Here is a 21,490-nt window from a genome sequence, read left to right as displayed (position 1 = left end):
ACACATGTTCACCTAAGTAGTTGTAACGCATGCTCACACAAGTAGTCTTGCACAGCTCTCATTTTGGTTGAGTTTGTACACAAGAATTTCTTACATGGTGGATTTTGACCTAGTGCACTAAGCCACAATAATTTGTTCATCCTGGCTCATTTGTGATAATAAAGAGTGATTTCAGCCATACGGTGATATGGCAAAACGCATCCTGACTAAAATGCCTTTGACTCTGGATGTTGTTCGGTCACTTGAAATAGGAAGTTTTTATTAATCCTTCTATTGCTGCTCATTACGTAAGCCAAGTAGGTATATGTTTGAATTTTCCATTAATTCTTCAACAACTGTAGCAGTAATTGTATTCAGATAAAAATATCCTTGTTAATGTCCCCTCCGCCTTTTAAACATTTGAAGTCTGTTTCAGAACAAAAATGTGACATTTCAAAACTTAAGGTCAGTATCAATGTTTAATAGATTTAAGCAAAGAAAGTGAAACTAACATTTGTAGCTGGTCTTTTTACAACGGAACACATTAAAGCGGAATGCTGTTCTTCATCCTTATTCTGATTTATTACAAAAATAAATCTTCCTCCTTTCCTATCAGGTAAGAACTGTGCTCTTTTCCCCCAAAGTAAAGGCTGAGTAAGCAGAGAGTCATCAAGTGCACATTTACCTTGCTCTTCCCCAGTTCTTGTCTCTGGTTTTGGACTAAGCCATAATTAACATGAAACAGTTATATAAGTGACACAATTCAAACACTAAGCATGAAGAGCTACACTTAGACCCTGCCTGCACTGTATATTTAAAGACCTTGAAGCAGTCAGAGCTTCCCCCAAAGAATCCTGGGAACTTGTTTGTTAAGGGTGCTTAGAGTTGCTAGGGGACCCCTGTTCTCCTCTCAGAGTAACACTTCTCAGAGTGGTTTAACACCCAACCTCTCTTCCCTGAGAACTCTGGGAATTGTAGCTCTGGGAGGAGAACAGGGATCTCCTAATCCCTCACAGCATCATAAACAAAAAGACCAGTTCCCAGGATTCTTTGGGGAAGGCCCTGACTGTCTAGGGTGGTATGACGCTGCTTTAAATGTATAGTGCAGATGGGGCCTTAATCATAGTGGTAACTGTAACTCTACTACCCCAAATTTATCCCAACTGTTCAGCCATATGAACCACAACTCTATTCATGGTCTGTTATCATTAGCAGGCCCTTGAAACTCAACAGTTATTTCCCTATAAACATTTCTGTTTAGGGAGAAGGTTCTTCCCATTATGTGTATTGCAGCTCTAATACCCACTGAAGCATAAAAAAAGTGTCTGAGCCATCCCTCTATAGTTCCTCTCCTGAACTTTGAAAGAAATACACAGCTGCAGCACAAGCGTACGTTAGGGCTGCCAACTTGTCAGAAAAAGAATTAGCCTGATTCTGGGGTTTTAATACCAGCCTGAAATGGAAGAATTAGTAAATCAAACTTTTCAAACAATGGAGATAATCATTATCGCCTGCTAATATCTACATAGCAAACTCTTGTTGAAGGCTCAGACAGAAGCAGATAACAAAAGCTGGCAAGCCTAGAAATGGCTAGAATATCCACTTTCACAACCACAGGCTGGGAGGTGGTGTGAAAGTATGACAAGGCACAACTTTATTTAGGGATCGCATGTACTTGATCACATCTGATCTCCTACAGTTTACATTAATCCTGAGTTGAGCCAGCATTAACTTCCTGCCCATCTGCATGTCAGAAACAGACTATGAAGATTCCTAAACTTCCACTTTGGCGCTAAGGCACCAAGCAGCGGAAATTCCTGTGTGGATAGCACCTGATAGACCAAATGTTGTGAACAATACCAACCCAAATACTGACGTGACCAGTCAGTGACGCAAAACAAAACATCACTTTCAGAATGGCACCACTTGAAGTCAACATTTGAACATGACTTTTTGGTGCATTTAGTGCTCAGAATATGAGGAACATTTTCCACTGGCATCTTCCTGAGAAGATGGCAGGCTGCGTTCAGATATCACTCCAGAATCCTGGCTATCTGCAGGTGTAGCTGAAATACAGAAGCAGAAGAACAATCCAGTGATTTCAGGTTCTTTGTATGAACTGCTCTTTACAATTAATCCAAGGAATTCTCTGTTTTTATTTCATGTTCATTTTTGATCTTGAATCATTCAAATATTTGAAATACAAATAAGCTTATCACCTCATGTTATTATAGCTTGTATCTTTCTAGTTTGCAGATGGTGGCTTATTAGATCAACTCCCCAATACTACTGCAAATATACAACTTACTTTATGTAGTCTACAAAAATGCTATAAAATCCTTAAAGTTTCAAACAACCGCCCCCCCCAAATTGACAACTCTAAAGAGTTTGAGATTAATTTCCAAGTAGTTTGCCCTCTTGTGGCTACTCAAAAATTAAACATCAGAACTTAAAACTCCAAAAATAATTTTCACGTCCCACATTCATGCCATAGAATGTGAGAAAAGAATGGAAAGATTAGCTCTGTTCCTTTAAAATCTGGTGTGGTATTTGACTCATAACCTGAATAGATTACTGAAATTAATGGATTTGTTAGTCTGGGTCATCTATGAGTATGACTTAGAACTGTCCGTCAATGATACCTGACTTTCTGTAAATCCATTTGGCTAAAGATACGTATAACTAAATCCACATAGGACTAAACCAGATAAAGATACTTATGAAAGCAAGGGTTGAAGGAGCATTTCACTACTAGCAGAAGTGTACCTGCCAGGCAGCACTATCAGCTAGATCCATTAGAAAAAAGCATCTTGCAAGCAAAGGAGAATACACATATAGTGCTTTTACAAAATGAACTTTGTTCCCATGTTGAAAGTTAGCAGCTTTTCAAAACATACCTTCTCAGCTTGATACAAACTGCTGCTAGGAAGCAAACAATTTTTCAGTTTTCAGGCAACCTAATTATGTACACAAAACAGTATGTGGTGCTTCAGAGTATGTATTTAGGTCACATAGTTGTAAGTGATTCTCTGCATCAAAAACAAAGGACATGTATAGGGAAAGAGTTTCAAGTCTAGCCTTTTCTTTGATGTGCTAGCTTTTCATACATAGGATTTTAAAAAACAACAACAGGTAGGCATGAACACACAAATAAGAGCTATTTCATTATTTCATGAGTTATTTCAGCATGTTTATATCAGCCATGTTTGTGGCAAAACAGGAAAAGTAGTTCTTCTGAAGGGAAAAGTTAACTCTGTTTGAAACTGTGGAAAATGTTTCTGTATCACGGCTGTGAGCCAGCCAAAGGTTGCCCATAGTATGCTTGATTTTCCCGTACACTGGGCTAAAGGCATGAAACCAAGAAAGGTAAATACAATACTTAAGGGTTTTTTGTGTGTGTGGTTTTTCCTTGACCTTACCAAATCTGAAAGCAGCTATTAATTTATATTTCCACAATTCAAGATGAAAAGCAAACAGGAGCCAAATATTTTAAGAAGGACCATGCTAAAGAGGGAAGTGCTATAGCTCAGTGGTAAAACACACCCCACACAAGGCAAAAGGTTATAGGTTCAATGCCTAGTGTCTCTTGGTAACGGAAATATTCCTGCCTGAAACCCTGGAGAACAGCTGCCAGTCAGTACAGAGTACAGGTGACTCTCAACTAATGCAGGAGTTACATTCCAATGGATAGTGCATAAAGCCAAAATTGCATATAATCAAAACACACTGAGTTCTGTGGCAGGTGGGATTGCCAAAGTCTTTTTTTTCTATTGCTGTTTAATTGCTTTTTAATGATAGTTTCTTCTATGCTTTTAGCTGTTCTTATCTGTAAACTTCCTTGAGTCCTTGTCAGGGAGAAAGGGAGAGTATAAATAAATATATAATCATTGTCATCTTTGGGACCCTCCCACCAGGTCTGGCCCAGGCGATCCACTCCTGTCACTATTCATATCAGGTTACCAGCAGGATACTAGTCACATGGCGTCCTTTCACACTAGCCAACCTCCATGGGATTCCCCAACAGGCATGCTGGGATGGCGTATTGGCATCCATATCAGGAGTCTTTCAGGATAACGGATCCTAACCTAATGTCATGCTTACCTCACTGTAGTCATGTGAAAGTTGTGGCCCATACACCTGTCTCAGTTGTTATTTATCCCCTTCCTGTCTGGGTGGACAGCCACAACACACCTGCTATGCAACAAACGGAACCTTCTGAATGCTTACCAGATGTTTCCTTTGTAGCTTCAGCCACAACATTCAGTGGGAGAGGCGGCGGAATGTAGTGAATCCCTGGCAGAAATCCCTGAGGTATGAAAGGTGGCAATGGAGTGTAATAACCTGGACAAAAATCTCCACCTACGTCTTGCATCTGTGTGAAGGCAAAGAGACAAAGGTATTTGGTTTCAGTGTGAATACATAAAAGGACAGAAGGCTAAGACAAAATGTGTTTTATCATCATATACAGTGGTACCTCACAAGACGAATGCCTCGCAAGACGGAAAACGCGCAAGACAAAAGAGTTTTCCGTTTTTTGAGTCGTTACGCAAGACAAATTTCCCTATGGGCTTGCTTCGCAAGACGAAACGTCTTGCGAGTTCTTGCGAGTTTGTTTCCTTTTTCTTAAAGCCCCTAAGCCGCTAAGCCGTTAATAGCCGCTAAGCCGCTAATAGCCGTGCTTCGCAAGACGAAAAAACCGCAAGACGAAGAGACTCGCGGAACGGATTAATTTTGTTTTGCGAGGCACCACTGTAATTCTGAACTGTTTACAAAGATTTATGGGTAGGTTGACCAGGAGCAAAAGAGGTCATTGTGGCTATGCTCTACTTCCAGTGTCAAATATAGGATGCCTCTGAATACCATTTGCTAGGAACCAAATGTGGGGAAGTGTTGTGGCACTCAGGACCTGCTTGCAGGCTTCCATCTGGTTGGCCACTGAAAGAACAGTATGCTGGAGTAGATGGGCCTTTGGCTTTCCTTATGAACTTATGTCCAGGGTCCTGCAGCTTTAATAGTTGTGCAGAAGAAGGAAATTCTACAGCTGTAGCTTGCATTACAAGCTGCTACCGATAAATTACAGGAGCCCTGTCCCTTTTTGCACCTAGCTACCCTATTCCAGGTTGACTGGGGAAATTATGGCAGTTTTCATCATACTAGGAACCCATTTTGCATTTCCATACCATTTCCATTTACGGTGTCCTGAGCTTCCATTCAAGTGCAAAACTGTGAACATGGGCAAAGTTCTCCATGTACATGGGCCCTAACAGGAGCCAGTTGCAATATGTACTAAAAAAAAAAAAGAAAAGGCCCCTAAAACCCCAAGAGAATGATTAGTTCAATTATCCAGCAGGTTCAGTTTCTGATGTGGGTTCCCCTAGCGTAGATACCTTGAAACCACCTTTTGTCAAATTCTGTCCGATTTACTTTCACTTTGAAGAAACAATTATCAGTGTATGGATACACTATATTTTGTGCCAACTGGGAGCTGGGTATTTAAAATGAGGATTATTTCTGAGTGAACAACCAAATATGTACCCCACTGAAAGTAAAGGAGAACACCTGAACTTGGATGTGCATATCTGTTGAAAGTAGTGGTTAAATCACATTTAAGGTACTCCACACCTGGCATTTTGTGTGGGATAGTCATGTTTTGTTCACTTACTCTTTACAAGACAGCTACACAGCTGTTGCATTGTATTTTTCCTGTTCTACTGTCTTTCCTCAGAAGAACAGACATACACCGAAATGTCTGACTTTATTATGCAATTGATTAATCAGTTTCCATGAGGCATCCTGATGCCTAACAGGCACCTTTTTCAGAAGAACAGAAGAGTAACGCAATCTCCACAGGTGTGGATGCCCTTAGAAGCACCGTACTTAAATATCTTTTTAGAACAGCAATATTTTCCTGTGGGCATTGATCTATCACAACATATATATGCTGTTACCTTTGTGGTGGAAACAATTTTATTATTCTGCTTTTTTTTAATTGATATTTTAATTAGCACTAAAATGCTTTTCTGGCTTTACTTTTTTATGAAATAAAAACCCCTTTGTCGCCAACACCATTTTAGCAATTTGGTTAATGGCAGTGATCAGGGAGGATTTTTAGTTTTTATTACCACTATAATACCCCTTTGATTAAAAGCAGATAGCCATAAAATACACACTGGCATTAAATATTGATTCAAAACTAAGCAAGCTGCTAAAATGGCACCAGCTACAAAGGCTGTCTTTATTTTTTCATTTAACAAAATTTATAGACTGCTCTATCAGTATAACAAATGCATGCTTCTCTTCCAGTAGCTGCTCACATGATTTGGACCTTCTTTTCCACCCACATCAGCTGTTTCACATCCAGTGATGAGGATGGAACACAGCAGGTCTATACATAGAGTAATAGTGTAGAAAGTCAATTCCAATTGTAGCTTACAGCAGAAAAGCCATGAATGGATGGCACTAGGAGCTGCCTGTCTGGAAGCTCATTCCAATGTGCATCCAGTTTGTACAGTTCCTAATAGCAGCCGATCTGAAACACTCCCAGAGATATTATCTATATTCAAGACCAGGAGTTGGAAAGGTGGAAAACTCAATAAAATTAAAGGGACAAGTTTTGTATAACCCTGAAATTTACCCCTTTTTTGTTTTGTCTACATACAATTCAAGACTGATGCTACCAGAGGCAAAGGGTTTTCTTTCTTTCTTTCTCTCTCTCTCTCTCTCTCTCTCTCTCTCTCTCTCTCTCGTGTGTGTGTAAGGATATTTCAAGACCTGAGCTCCTGCATTCAAGCAGAGCTTGCATTAAGCAGTACTATGGATAAAATGTCACTTACTGGCATAGAAGCAACACCTCCTGGCCCATGACTGCTAGGAAAGTGCCTGAAACCTGCTTGCAGGGGCAAGACAGAGGCAGGTGAAGGGCCTCTGTAGCCTGTTTGGTTGATAGTGAATCCAACAGAAAATGGATGGTAAGGGTACATCCCAGAGTACCCGGGATACACTTTTGGAGTCTCCCTGTCCACAGATTCTGGGCCCACAACAGCACATTCCTGAGGCTGGTCTACAGAGAAATAGAATAGTTGAATGGAATAGTGTTATAAACAATATATGTAAGATTTCCATGTATTTTAGCATCTTGAAAATGCTGTGCTTCCACTATTTGAATATTCATGAGTAGGTCCTTTTTAGATGTCTTCCCAACATTGTATGATTGAGATTGTATGAGATGATTATCCAGGACTAGTTCTATGCAGCTAGGATGCTTAAATTGCCAAAACATGGGGAGAAGGTCATAATTCTCACTGCACTGGGGCAAACTGCCAGGTCTGTGGGAAAGAACCTTACAACTGGGTTGTACCTACATAGCTGGGTTCAGTGGTGTACTTAGGGGCTGGTGAAACAGGCCTTCGCTCGAGGCGCAGGCCCAGGGAGAAACAATAATCACCCCAGAAATCTTTCTCCAGCTATCTCTGTAAAGTTGTGAATTTAGACAAGAGTGGGGAGCTGAGCTGTAGGAGAAATAGCAAGGTGGTATGAAGGTAGACCACTATCGTGGTGAGATCAAAAGTGGAACAAGCTTACCATCCTTATTGCACCACAGAACAAAGACATGCAAATGTTTTCACCCTTCCTCCAATCCTCACACTAACTCTGGTCACTTCAAGTACTTAGGTAGCATAAAATGCAGCAATTTCTAATGTGGCTATTACGGTAAAGTCAGATTTTTTTCTGGGGGTGGTCCCACCAATACAGCTCCTTGCCAAGGGCACAAGGGACCCAGTTACGCCTCTGGCTGGGTTATCTAAATGTTTTTACAGCTATGTAGAGGTACTCGTGGATAAATGGCTCCCGCCCAGCTGGGGAATGTCCAGAGACACCATTCCTACTCACAGATTAAAAGATTCTAGACACCATGTAGTATTGAAGCAAAGTTAAACACTACCAGGGCCTCTGAATTTGCAGCACTTGTGGCTGGAAGATTTATCAGTATTTCGAAACAAAACAAAACACAACCTGATGCATTTGAAAACAAGCTCACAGATTTAATGCTAAGTTTAAATAAAAGAATAACATATAGGCTGTTTTAATAGTGTTTAGTACACTGACAAACCAGTAGATGGCAAACCACAATTAAAGGTAGCACAAAATAGAGATAATAGAATGAAACAGCTAGAGAGCATGTTGAAATCATATTAACCACATATTTTTTAGAACTGAACCAACATGTTCTGAAAATTTAAAACTAAGGAAAATTGCAGAGCTTAAATACAACATTTTGCAACATATATGTTTTTGATAAATTTGTTTTACTTACAGCTTGTTGATTTAAGGCAGTATTGCTATCAACTTGCTAGATTTAACATTTTCTAAACTCCATGTTGTTACTTTAACCCTTAAATTCAATAATGAGAATGCTGACCAAAAAAATCTAAGTATTGTAAAATAAAATTTAATTTTGCAAAATTAGATCTTGATTTTTCCCTCCCAAAATTCACTGCAGCTCTAGATATTTGTAAAAGCAGCCACATATGAGCAGCACTTTCATTGCAAAAATAATTTTTCGTAAGACGACAGTCAAATCCCAGGTTTGCTTTTCTCTTTTATATTTTACACACCCGGTCCCAACAAATGGCAGTAACTTCCCTGTTTATTTGCACTGGCTGTGATATATTCCCCTTGCTAAAGGAGATGTCTGTAACATACAACAAACTTCATTTTAAGTCTAGACTCTGGGTTAGTCTTGTTGCTCTATTGGCAATTCAGTGCTGCGCAGGGCCTGCTGCAAGCTCATTTCACTCTTAAAACAAAGACTGGCTGCATAGATTTGAAGGGTGGTTTTTCTTTCTTTTCTGCAACAATGAAACATGGTCAAGCAGCCTCCAAGACTAAATTCCTGCAGCTACAAAGTCCTCAAGCAGGATATGGAACTGCAAAATAAATAAATAAATCCATGCTATCTTTTCAGGGAAGAAGAAATCCCAAAATAGCACCAGTACCAAATCTCCACAACAGAAAACAGAAATTATTGAGGCAGAGCAGGTGGAATATTTGGTGCATATATGCAAAATAAAATAAAATAAAATAATATTATTATTATTATTTATTTGTACCCCGCCCATCTGGCTGGGCAGCTTCCAACAAAGATTAAAAATACATTAAAATGATGGCTATTAACACATCAGCCTGTTTGAAGCAGAGCTTTGAGCTGGACCACATACCTAAGTCTATGAAAGTTGGAGAGCTGGGTTTGGGTGGTGTCCTGGCAGTCCTTGTCCTCATAGAGTGGCTAACTGCTGCAGAAGTCCCCTTGGCTCCTTCCTGCACAACAGACCCCTGGTTGTGGGGTTCTGAAAGATTCAGCCTGGAGCACTTTCTGCCGCTACCTGTGGTTGCCACCTGTTCATCGCTTGGACTGTGCTGACCAGGTGGCAACATTTCCCTGAGTGGCGAGTCCGGTCCCTGCCTCTTCAAGGCCTTCTGCGCAGCCATGATCTTCTGGCGTTCAGTAATGAGAGCACATTTTTCACATGGGCACTGCTTCCAGCGGCAGTGGCCTGCGTGGCCCTTCACGGGTACCACAAAGCCGTGGTTCCGGCAGCGTGAGCATTTGGGGGCCCGGAGAGACTGAGCAGCTGCGTCTTGGGACTCCATGGCAGGCAACCCTCTGCAGGCCCACCACACCAAGGCAGCAGGTCTGAATCTGCTCTTAGAAGCTGCAGAGAATAGCTACAATATAGCTAGTAAGCCTGGGCCTGCAGAAGGGGAGGAGTTCAGCTCCAAAAAGAAAAGAAACAATTGGCCAGCCCCCAGAATACAGTAGAACTCCTGTAGCAGACTTCAACAGAGTACTGTAATAGGTGGATGGGTGGCATTGCATATCCTCAAAAACCTTTGTATTTTAAAATCATACACACAAAGTGTTCTAAGCTTGCTGACTCCTTTCTCCCTCTGTCAGAAAGGAGGTGGAGCTTTTGGTTTAAGGACTGCAGGCAATTGCTAACAGAAGATAAGGAACTCAGTCTTCTAGTGGTCCTGCAATAATTTTTCTTAAGAAGCAAGCTGCTCAATTTTGAGCTTTAACAGGACATGAGGGCGGCAGCATTCACTGAGATGGTGTTGTTTTACTGGCACTGGTTAACCCCATGGCTCAGTGATTATTGTGCTGGCCCTACCTGGGGCTGCTTAAACCAGTGTTGGCTTTTGGTTAATTAAAAACTGGCCAGCTTCACATATTTTATAAGTGGAGAACATGTGGCCCCTCAGATATTATGGGACAGCATCCTCAATGCTTTGTTCATTTTATTATTTGAGTTTTCCATATAGTACATTTACAGAAACAAGCAACTTATGTATGCCTTTAGTTATACAATACCTTGTTTTCATAAAATAAATGAAGGGCAACCATAAACTATTGTTTCACACAAAAATATTATTTCAGCTGTTTTTCCACCCATTTCTGTCAGATTTCTTGGTCAGCTTTTACTGCTGGACAATTATGGATAGCTCATTTACAGGCACTAATATGCCTTCTTTAAAAACTCCAAACAGCCACACAAGATATTCAGTATGTTACAAGGCAAGCTATATAACCATCAAGCTAATTGCTGTACACTTAATTGTGCAAAAGTCTGTTAATAAATTGGGAACCCTGTTCACACAGGGTCACAGCTATACACACAGAGGCCAATTTCACACTGTTATTTATTTGTTATAAATATTTATATCCCTTTCTTCATTGCAAGCAATTTCAGAGTTACAAGTTAAAAGTATCATGCATCAATATAAAAACAACGTTAAAAACAGAAACAGATAAATTATAACCAAAAAGGTCACTTTCACTTAACACATAGAAATCATGGGCAGATGCAATGGGTGCAATACTGATCCCCTCTTATGTATGTATATACTGAAAAACAAAATAAATTGCAAATATTTATTAAATCAAAGCATATAAATGAGAAAAATATAAAAACTCTGCAATAACTGAAATATAAGAATAAAAAGAATGTATGAATGAAATATAAAACTGCAATTTATAAATGGAAAGCAAGGTTAGAGTTGCAAATAAAAATAATTAACCAAACTAGCAATAATGCATGTATACGTGTTAATTCCCCCTAAAATGCATCTTCCTAAATTTCAATCAGTCCAAACTGGTTAAAAGTTTTTCTAAATTGTTAGTCTTATAAAATTAAGGAAATGGTTTCTGGGGACTCAAAGGAAAAGTTGAGGTAAAAAAAGAGGGTTTTTTTTTACAATGGTAAATAGTGAAGTCTGAGCCTCCCAATGGAACAAACAAGAACTAACAGAAACAGAATTTTAGTGAAAATAAAAACTGCATCAGTTTTTAAAAAATGTCCATTAGCCAAATATCCATGTCCAAAAAGGCTGGCTTAGAGAAAATGGCCAAGTGCAGCTTCAGAAATTCCCTGATATCTACAAAACTTCATGTACTGTTTACCCAGCTAACCTCTGAAGTGACTGTGTTCTTTTCATAAATTATATTGTTAAATATGGGTGCCGCTAACCTTCTGAAATGTACAAGAATCCAGGACTTTCTATTGTGAAGGAAACAGATCTGGGAACACATACCGGCTTTAAACCATACCACCACTCCAGGAAAAAGAAGCAGATGTGGATCACGAATCTGGTTCATTGTCCACAACTCTAATTTTGTGAAAATAGATACTTTCAGAAGTCCTTTCAGAAACTGCTCAGGAGCTATTGTGTCCAACAGTTGCTGAAAGGTCAACTTCTGCTAGAGGGTTCTGCTGTCGAAGAACTTGACCTACACAGCAGTGCCTCCTCCAGGCACTGCCCTCTCTAGCTTTTTGCTACTTCACAGCAGGACAAGCAATCTGCTTTAAAAGCAGACCTCTCAGGCCCTGACATTGTCCCTCTTGGCCATTTTTGTGAAGCTGCAGTTTGCTTGCAAAACACAGTAACATGAGGAAATGAAACAGCCACATACTGTAGTTACCGGTAGTTGCCTAGCATTCTCCTTTTGCATGTAGTAGAGACAACTAATATGCTCGTCATTTATCCTTGAAAACATTAAACTTAATGGTGCTTCCAGATAGCACCTTATTACAAATGGGCCATTTACAGAAAGCAAATGGGCAAGAGGTATTCTTTAACTTACTAAAAATTCCATGGAAAGTGTAAAGCCTGATTAAATAGGGGGAAATACAGGCTGTCATTTTTGTGCCAATGATGTTGTGTGGGTGCTGCAAAAAACTTGTATGCATGAACAACATCAATCCCACAATAAATCCCTGCCTGAGAGCACATTGAAGCTTTGTTTCCTTCATTACAGTTAAAAATTTTGAATTTAAATTTAGCACTATGAATATGAGGCAGAGTCAGAAACAAACATTTATGCAAGTTACAGTACTTTGCATTAAAAGGGGAATGAGGGCATATTAGTAGCTCTCAAATATTTAAAGTGCTGTTTTAAAGAAGACAGTGAACGGATGACAGTGAGAGAACGATGAAAGGTAATATTCTAAGCCACAGCCGTAGTAGCAGCGGCAATGGCAGCAGCAGAGGTTTGGCCAGAAAATAAGGAAAGCTTTGCCAGGTCTATTTTATCTTTCTCAAAACGTATTTTCAGCCTTTTAATACATTCTAACAACAGTGTGGAAAATTCTTAGCACCACTCCCCTGTAGCCCTAGAGCACAGGAAGGCAACCTTCAGTCCTCAGCCTACTTTTATGTGACCCTCAGACTAATTTCCTGTAGGTGAGGGAAAAGCGGGTTTCAGAAAGAGCTGGGGAAGAGAAGGGGTGTCCCATACACTTTTGTCTCTGGCCCCACCCATCATTGGTATGTGGTCTCTGACAGATTACACCTGGACACACACTGGAGGGTTAATCTGACTATGAGATGGAAATATCCAACTAGCTTTATGTACATTACAATCCCCAATAATACACTCAGGTTAAAAAGATCACTATTTTAAACTCTGATGCTCAGAAATCTAGTGGCAGGAGACATTTATTTATTTATGTAATCTTGATCAAAGACAATACAAAATGGCTGCCATAGGCAACAACAACAACAAAAAAGGATGCAATGGTACTTTCTACCAGTGAGAGTACCATTACAAAACAAGCACTGGTCATGCAGATCTGGCAAAACTTTTCTCAGATAATCCATTCCACCACAAAACACTATCCTGAAATCCCCACTTCTCTGTATCCCTCTTTTATCCTGTAACTCCCATTATATTGCCCTTCTTTCCCCCGGCTTTATTTTCCACTAACAACCTACCTTTCTTCACAATTCACATCCAATAAGTAATGTTTGTTTTCTAAGTATCCATGCACCTCCTCCTTAGGAGATCATGCTGCCATTTAGTTGTTTATGCTGAGTGACATATAGCCACTAGGACCGTGCTGGCTATCTGTTAGCCAGTAACATACAACCACTGTCTACTTTATTTACATCAAACTCAAACCTTTAGCAGTTAAAAGTTAAGGCTTAACATCTTTTGGGGAATCCCATGTTGTCTTATTTCTCCCAAAGGTGTTAGGAAGAAATGAATGAGTGAACAACCAGCCTCTGGTTATTTAAATATGGAAGACAAATGCATTTTTACATCTGTTACTTTTAACCTCAAGCAAACTCTTCTACATTGTGGTTAAATCTTACTATTAAAGAGAGTCTAATCCTTAGGGCAACATAACCAGTGCCCATCCTCTTTTATGTATTTAAAAGCCTGCTTCTATAGTGCTAGGCCTGTTTTGGCCCACTGAGGCCTTGTGGCAGTGTACAGTCCACACCCACTGGGAGGGCCTATCCTTCCTTTGGAGGCCGAGTCTCTATGGTTAGAAGAACCCTGGGATTCGTGGCAGTTGGGAAAGTAGCCATTAATCTGCTCCTGGCCCTTCTCCCTTGCGCTGAATATGCCTTGTCCTTCTGCAGACCAGGGGAAATGCAGCTCCTGGAAGGAGGAGACTAGCAGCACCAAGTTCACCACCTCCCAGAACATACCTTGGCTGTGGAGCGCAGCTGCCTATACTTCCTGGAGAACAGGTATCGACAGCAGATCCATCAGCAACCTGGAGAAAATGGAAATGGAGGCCTCTAGGTCTTGCACATACCCCCACCCCAAGCTCTGGTCTCGACTCTGGACAGTTGCTTGCCCCGCTTCCTGGAGCTCTCAGGGAAACAGCAGCGGCAGCCCTGCACCCCCACTTTTGTGCAAGGCCTCAGGCGGCTACAGGGCCATGGATGCAGTGGCCTCCCTGAACAGCAGTCCACTCTCTCTGTGCAAACATCGGCGCTGCCTGTCAGCAGCAGCTGCAACCAAAAAAGTGGCCCCTCCTTCACCTCCACCTCCACCAGAGGAAGAGTATAGCTGTGAGTATGGGTCAACGACTTACCTCATACTATGCTCCCTGGGTGGCGTGGTGAGCTGTGGCGCAACCCACACAGCAGTATGCCCACTGGATGTGGTGAAGTGCCGCATGCAAGTGGAACCTACGCGCTATCGGGGTCTTTTTCAGGGGCTTAGTCTCACTGTGCAAGAGGAGGGAATGCATGGTCTGGTCAAGGGGTGGGCTCCAACAGCCATAGGCTACTCCATGCAAGGACTTGCCAAGTTTGGCCTCTACGAGTACTTCAAGATATATTACTCTGATTTGTTGGGTCCCGAACAAGCTTATTTGTGGCGTACCAGCGTTTACCTCGCTGCTTCAGCCAGTGCTGAGTTCTTTGCTGACATTGCTTTGTCCCCAATGGAAGCTGCCAAGGTACGAATTCAGACCCAGCATGGCTTTGCCAACACACTGCGGGAGGCAGCTCCCAAGATGTACATTGAAGAAGGGCTGTGGGCTTTCTACAAGGGGGTGGCTCCACTCTGGATGCGGCAGATCCCTTACACCATGATGAAGTTTTCCTGCTTTGAAAGAACTGTAGAGGCTCTCTACAAATACGTCATGCCCAAACCACGGGATCAGTGCACCAAAATGGAACAACTTGGAGTCACATTTGTTGGTGGATATATTGCTGGCGTCTTTTGCGCTGTAGTCTCACACCCAGCTGATTCTGTGATATCTGTGCTCAATAAAGAAAAGGGCAGCACTGCTATAGGCGTCCTCAAGAAATTGGGCATGAAAGGCATCTGGAAAGGGCTGTTTACCCGCATCTTAATGATTGGCACCCTCACTGCCCTGCAGTGGTTCATCTATGACTCAGTTAAGGTTTATCTCAAGCTACCCCGGCCCCCACCACCTGAGATGCCTGCCTCTTTGAAAAAGAAACTCTCTGAAAAATAGATCTGCACTGTGAGGCTATACTGCTATGTTTCAAGGGTGTCATATGTCATAGTTCTATAGGAATTTCTACTCTACTAATATGTGGTTATGAGTAGACTGTAGAAATCTATCACACACTTACTCTGAATCTAAAACTAAGCTGCACAGTGCTCCAGCAACGTATTAAGTAAGCTACTTAAAATAACTACTTACTGCATGCAACACGTGATTTAGCATAATATTTTCCCATATTTTATTTAGCTATTAATTGCGTTCAAAATTACATATTGCATAATTTGGTATATAGTTTTTATAGGCTGTTAAATATTTTAAGGTTAACATAACCAGCTAATAGCAACTGCTAGATGAGCTGATTGTTTTAATACTGTTGTCATGCTCTGAAGATTATTGTCATTTGTCAAGTTGTTAGTATTCACTATCAGATGGCACCCTTATTATAATATAGCAAGTTGTAGATCCCCATGTACATCAGTTGTTTGAGACAACATCAAACATACATACTTTAAAAAGTAGTACTCAAAAAGTTAGTGAGGTTGTTTTAGAGAATACTTTTGAAGATCATAGATTTTGGTGAGAGAGCCTGTTTATGCATGCAGAAGGGCAGTGCATTTTATTTGATAGGCCTTGCCCTATGCCTCACCACAAATCTCATTGAGAGTATCCTGGGCTTTAAAAATGATGAGCATCAGACATGTTGGTAGTATTATATTGATTCAGATACCACAGTATGGAAAGGAAGTCCTCTATGCTTGGGACTTGGCTGAAAGTTGAATTTATATGTTCCTTTAATGCGTATGTTGCACTTTCCCTAATTTGTATAGTTCATTGTCCTGCAATTTCATGTGGACACTTAATGTTCACATACTAAATAAAGTTATTGTAGTTATTGAGAAAATAAAAGACCTTCTTTGGGACATTGTTTGCTAAAGCTTGCTTGCTTTATTTATTTATTTATTTATTTATTTATTTATTTATACTGATTTTTCCAGTTAAAGTTTAGTGACCCAACACAGCCCCTGCCCTAAGGCTTAGAATCTAAAATACACAACACAAGAAGGTACAAAAGAAAAAAGCCAACTCAGGCATGAATTCTTTAATGCTTCTAACGTATGCATTCCTGCTATGGCTATGCTGATATCATTCCATAAACCTCCCGAAGTGGAGAGCAATTTTTTGCGAGATTTCCAAATGTTAACTTATGCTATCTTTGAAGCTACCAAAAAAATTCCAATTCTGTTCTGCTCTATTTCTTACTTGTATTGATAAAAATACAGAAGAGCCATTTTGGATTCAGAATGTTATCAATAGCTTCTAATTAGAGCCCAGTCAGTTTTTTTCTTTGGCACCATATTTATAACTTGACAGCCGTTTCACATATGAAAGATACCAGTATTACAAAATCGCATTCCGTTTCCCAGACTTGTTCACTTTGTTTAGACACACATACACACACCCCATACCCCTTTTTATTATAAAATACTGTATCTGAGAATATTGAAATAATAAGGTGATAATTTATTTGCATTTCCACTCATTTTTTTTAAAAAAAGCAGAATCCACTTGTGTTATACTTTCTAGTTGTTCTAAATTAAGGTGCCAGTAATCTGGTATTAAAGATTTGGAAATGCTTTAATTTATATTTTGCACATTGGTAACTTTCGTATCTAATTGTGGGGGGAAAAACCTCATCAAAAAAGAATAATGTGTATTAATTGACATAGGAGTTGGCATTAGGCCCACAGAATTTTACACACTACAGTGGTACCTCGGGTTAAGTACTTAATTCGTTCCGGAGGTCCGTACTTAACCTGAAACTGTTCTTAACCTGAAGCACCGCTTTAGCTAATGGGGCCTCCTGTTGCTGCCACGCCGCCGGAGCCCTGAAGCAAAGTTCTTAACCTAAAGCACTATTTCTGGGTTAGCAGAGTCTTTAACCTGAAGCGTATGTAACCTGAGGTACCACTGTATTCAGTATCATTCAGGAAACAATTTAAAACTGACGTATGCTCTTCCCAGTTTAACCTCACTACTGTGTTAGTGCAACACCATATTGCACCTAGTTCTCAAATGAGGTAGTAATTGGAGGTGGGGACTTACATGACAGAACATTCTTCCAATACAAAACCCCCCTCCAACCCTGCAAACAGATCTCTTATCTCGACATCCATTATTATATGGGGAGATTGTATTTTGTATGGGTGGCCATACATTCAAGGGTACTCCCCCTGCTTTCCCAAGGGTAACAACCCAGGCACAACTTAATAACCTCAATGAGAAGTAGGCTCAATACAGCATTGCAAGACTCTTGTTTAGGCATGTGTCATTCAAAGTCTTCTGCTTAACATGTGTTCCACAGATGCCTTAACAGATTTAGGTTAGGCCAGAAGCCAAAGCAAACATAGTTGCATGGTTTCCCCATACTTTTCATGCATGGTTGAAGACTTCACCTTTCCTTCCTGACAGTTTTCACACAAGATACTAAAATTGTTCATTTGACCATGTCGTATTATTTGTATCACATGTGACCATTGATGATATCACATGGAATGTGAAAAGCAAAATTTTTATATACATTACAGATTTTACATCTGCTTGTCGACCAAGTGAATTAAGTTTATTGTGTGAAAATGCTGTATGAATTGCTTTAGATGATATTTCAACTAGCTCACATGCTAGTCATGGCACTCCATGACATAGGCATACATGAAAATAGTATGACATACATGAAAGTGGTATATCATGGTAAAATATAGCTATATATAAGTTAACTGTTTCAAGAAGAAAAGGAACCTTTGGGTGATTTCTCCATAGTAAAGAATGGTTTTCTTGTGTAGCTTGTTCTTTTATGAAAGCAAAACTGCAAATACTGTATTTTTTTCGTTTTTTGTAAAAGGGCCCTCTTGCAAAAAGATAGAAAGCAATCAAACCCTTTTTCTGTCTTTCATTCCAACAATTCCAAATATGAATATATTTTGATATGCAAATTATTGCTCTGCATATATTCTTCTATTGTGATTATCTGTATGTGCTGATTGAAGTCAACAGCTCTTGCAATGATAACAATGCCACATGGATGTGGTTCAGTAGTGAAACTGTAGAATATCACTTTTACACAATGCTTTTGTTCCAGCTGGAGACTTAAATTAATTCTGCATAGAAAAGCATATTTCAAAAAAACCTTTTGAATTCTAATCAAACATGCTTCAAGCAGGGGTTGTCACCTTTTTCCTGGCAGAGGCAGATAAAAGGGCACTTTTATTAAGAAAAAATCAGGCATGCTGTTTACTCTTTGATGTCTCACTTTGCAGGGATTATTTTGTTTTACATTGACTGAGTACTCTGACATTAGAGAGAGTGAAGATTCTTATACTGGCCTAAGCACCCTACTTTTATGGTAAGGCCCCTGTTTGGCTGATGGACTGCATGTCATTGCTGGAAATCCAAGAGTTGTCAATTTCCCATTCATTTATTTTCTTTCCCCTTCACCTCCCGCCCCCCAAGGAAAAGCTGGCTTTTAACTTTCCTTGCTAACTCACGGCTAGGTTAAAATGCATTTAGGAGAGTTCTTAACTAAATGAACAATACCACTGGATAACACCATGCGTAGAATTTGCTTGGGCAATGTATATTCTGAAACAGAATTCAAATTGATTTCTGACATTCTTATTACTACACAAATTGCTTAGTTTCACAGATTTAATATTGTTAAATCCACAAATGGAAGAATGATGTAATTCTTATCACACTACATGTGTTAATTGCCACGATGTCTGTGTTATCGACACAACTGTAGTTATCACTCTCCGTATTTTTCAGCATTTAATTCTTTTCTGACCTGATTACAGTTCACATTTTTAGCAGGCGTTTTTTGCTGGCACCCATGATGCTTATATCAGGATAATAGTACTGATACCTCTATCTTCTTTTACCAGCAAAAAGTACAATACATATACACATCTGCAACTCAGTATAACACTTCATACATCTGATGAAGTACTTGTAGTTCATGAAAGCTTTTGTCATTATAAATTTTTTAGTCGTTGTGATGCAACCAAAAATGTTCTTGTTTTGTTTTTTGTTGCAAGAGAATAAAAAGGTTACTCCTCTGGAAATTATTACAGGTGTGTTAGCCATATGCTTAGGTTTCTGAACTTTGCAGCTTTGGGTATTCATCAGTGCCAAAACAGTGTCTTGAAACAGAAGAGTTTCTCTTCGTTGGTGTGGAATAGTGGCTAACAATCACTTTGCTGTTGAATGCAGTAGGTGGTGCACCTTAGACAGATAGTCTGAGACAGTGTTGGGGATTTACGACGACACAAAGTTTGTTTAAATTGGACTCATTTGAGATGAATGGATAGAAGGTCCCCTTGAACAAGCTGGACCAACCTTCCACTATTTCTGTAGGCATTTCTAATAGCTGACATTGTTGTGTCTTGAAAAGCATGTTTGGTTGCCTAATTGATTTGACAGTTTTAAAGTTCTTCTGCCTGTTGAACTGACAATTTTCTGACTGGACCTCGAAGCTAATATTTTTTGCACTATTTGTGGCTCGTGGGAAAATCTAGATGGACACAATGATCGCAGAAATCAAATTCTGGTCGCTTAGGGAGAAGTTCACACCAACAATTTGCTTCTGAAAGTATATTAGAACTGTCCTTACGCTACAGGCGCAAAGAGTGAGTAGAAAAATTTAAAAACCGTGATCTAGGAATCAGGATGATAACCGAATTATAGTAAACTGTCCGAGAAATAGTCTGTAAAATCTGTTGTTCTCTGTTCTTAGGAGATTCACATATAAAAATTAATAAGTGATACATACATTGTGTTGTAACGTAGCTTTACATTCTGAAATGGTGACATTCACAATATCCTGCAGTTTATTTGTTTTTACTATGCATAGTATCCAGAATCAAATGCCCCAGCCTAACTCATGTCACTCGTATGTTTTTCTACTTGTTTCCCTAGTAGACTCCTTTCCTTTAAAAACAACAACTTCCCCACTTTGTAGCAGTTCAAGTGTGGATGAAAGTAAACTCTCTAATGGTTTGTTAGCAAAACCAAGGGATCAAGGAGCTGCTTCCTGTGCATGGAGCAGAAGCATAACAAAAGTTGCAATTAAAAACAAAAGATGGATTTGCCGTGTTTGTGGTCCTTTTCTTAGTGAGCTGTAGAGCAGAACAGCTCTTAATGCTTTGTGATACATCATATCCTATTAAAAGAGGCATTTTAATAGGTAGATAATTAAATGTACCATAAACAAAAGAGAAGGTTTGCACAGCCACAGTAAAGCCAATGGAAACAATGACACTCTCAATTTATTGTATGAAATATATTGCTCTGACTTTTGAGAATTTTGAAAGGGATCTTTCAGGATCCAGTAGGATAAGAAATAGCAAATAAACATATGATTTAACTTATTTTATTTTTAGTTGGCTTTTGTAAACATATTCAGTGGAATCAATTCAAAAAGGGGAAGCTTGGGTAGTATTTTGTAAATAATCTCATTCTAACAAACTGCATGGGCAACTGGTTCCTGTTCTCAGTGATGTAACGCAAGAATGCACAAGTTTATAGTGGACTGTGAAAGGACCTGCCTGCACTTTTTAAAAAAGTATATAATTCATTGAATGTCATGTGCTTCCTCTCTCTGTCTGCCTTGTACATATGTCATGCATATATATGGTGAACTGTTCTTGCCCATCCCAACAATGGATGTACAGTGTAACACTGATGCCAATCTACATCCATGCAAAAATGCATGTGCAGGCTCTGTGTGAGTGTAGGGTCCATATTGATGCATATTCTGGCTTTATCTAAGTACATTTTGTATACATGGCAGAGCCATATACCCTATATTTAAAGCATGTTAAACCTGCATTTAAAAACATGACTTCCCCTGAAGAATCCTGGCAAATTTCATTTTCCCCTCATGGAGCTACAATTCTCAGCACCCAAAATAAACTACAAAATTGACATAAAATATCACATCATTGCCTTTGAACCAGAATTTGTGAGATTATCCTTCAAGTGCTAAATTATAGTTGGACTGATAATTGAGTAAGCCTTCGGACTCAAAATCATGCATCTCTCTTTTACAAGCTATGCTTCTTTTATGTCAGCAGATGGAGCCGTAAGATAAATAGTATTACCTAGTACTGTAACCAAATGGATACACAAAATAGGTCAGTTGTTGGTACCTGTTGAGGAAAGAGGCTGAATAATTTTGAGGC

General features: G+C 39.7%; 2 protein-coding genes across 3 annotated transcripts; one reads left to right on the top strand and one right to left on the bottom strand.

The window, feature by feature from the left end:
- Positions 1 to 439: 439 nt before the first annotated feature.
- On the bottom strand, positions 440 to 13,742 carry DMRTB1 (DMRT like family B with proline rich C-terminal 1). 2 transcript variants are annotated; one of them, XM_083510155.1, is made up of 5 exons: positions 13,633 to 13,742; positions 9,198 to 10,885; positions 6,813 to 7,039; positions 4,207 to 4,351; positions 440 to 2,045 (listed from the first exon to the last, which is right to left on the bottom strand). In XM_083510155.1, exons 2-5 carry the CDS (start codon positions 9,628 to 9,630, stop codon positions 1,942 to 1,944), a joined length of 909 nt encoding a protein of 302 aa, XP_083366281.1. In that variant the 5' UTR covers positions 9,631 to 10,885; positions 13,633 to 13,742; the 3' UTR covers positions 440 to 1,941. The 2 variants fall into 2 exon arrangements, with proteins under 2 accessions (XP_083366281.1, XP_083366282.1); XM_083510156.1 differs by lacking the exon at positions 13,633 to 13,742 and adding an exon at positions 13,252 to 13,362.
- A 33-nt stretch (positions 13,743 to 13,775) lies between these two features.
- On the top strand, positions 13,776 to 16,174 carry LOC310709954 (solute carrier family 25 member 3-like). The gene has a single exon (XM_083510115.1). The coding sequence runs from the start codon at positions 13,887 to 13,889 to the stop codon at positions 15,258 to 15,260; it is 1,374 nt and encodes a 457-aa protein (XP_083366241.1). The 5' UTR covers positions 13,776 to 13,886; the 3' UTR covers positions 15,261 to 16,174.
- Positions 16,175 to 21,490: the final 5,316 nt, after the last annotated feature.

The sequence above is a fragment of the Podarcis liolepis genome (assembly GCF_965112155.1).
Source record: "Podarcis liolepis genome assembly, chromosome: 6".
Taxonomy (NCBI): Eukaryota; Metazoa; Chordata; class Lepidosauria; order Squamata; family Lacertidae; genus Podarcis; species Podarcis liolepis.
Note: the sequence above shows the minus strand (reverse complement) of the source record. Positions and strands in the feature narration are given on the sequence as shown.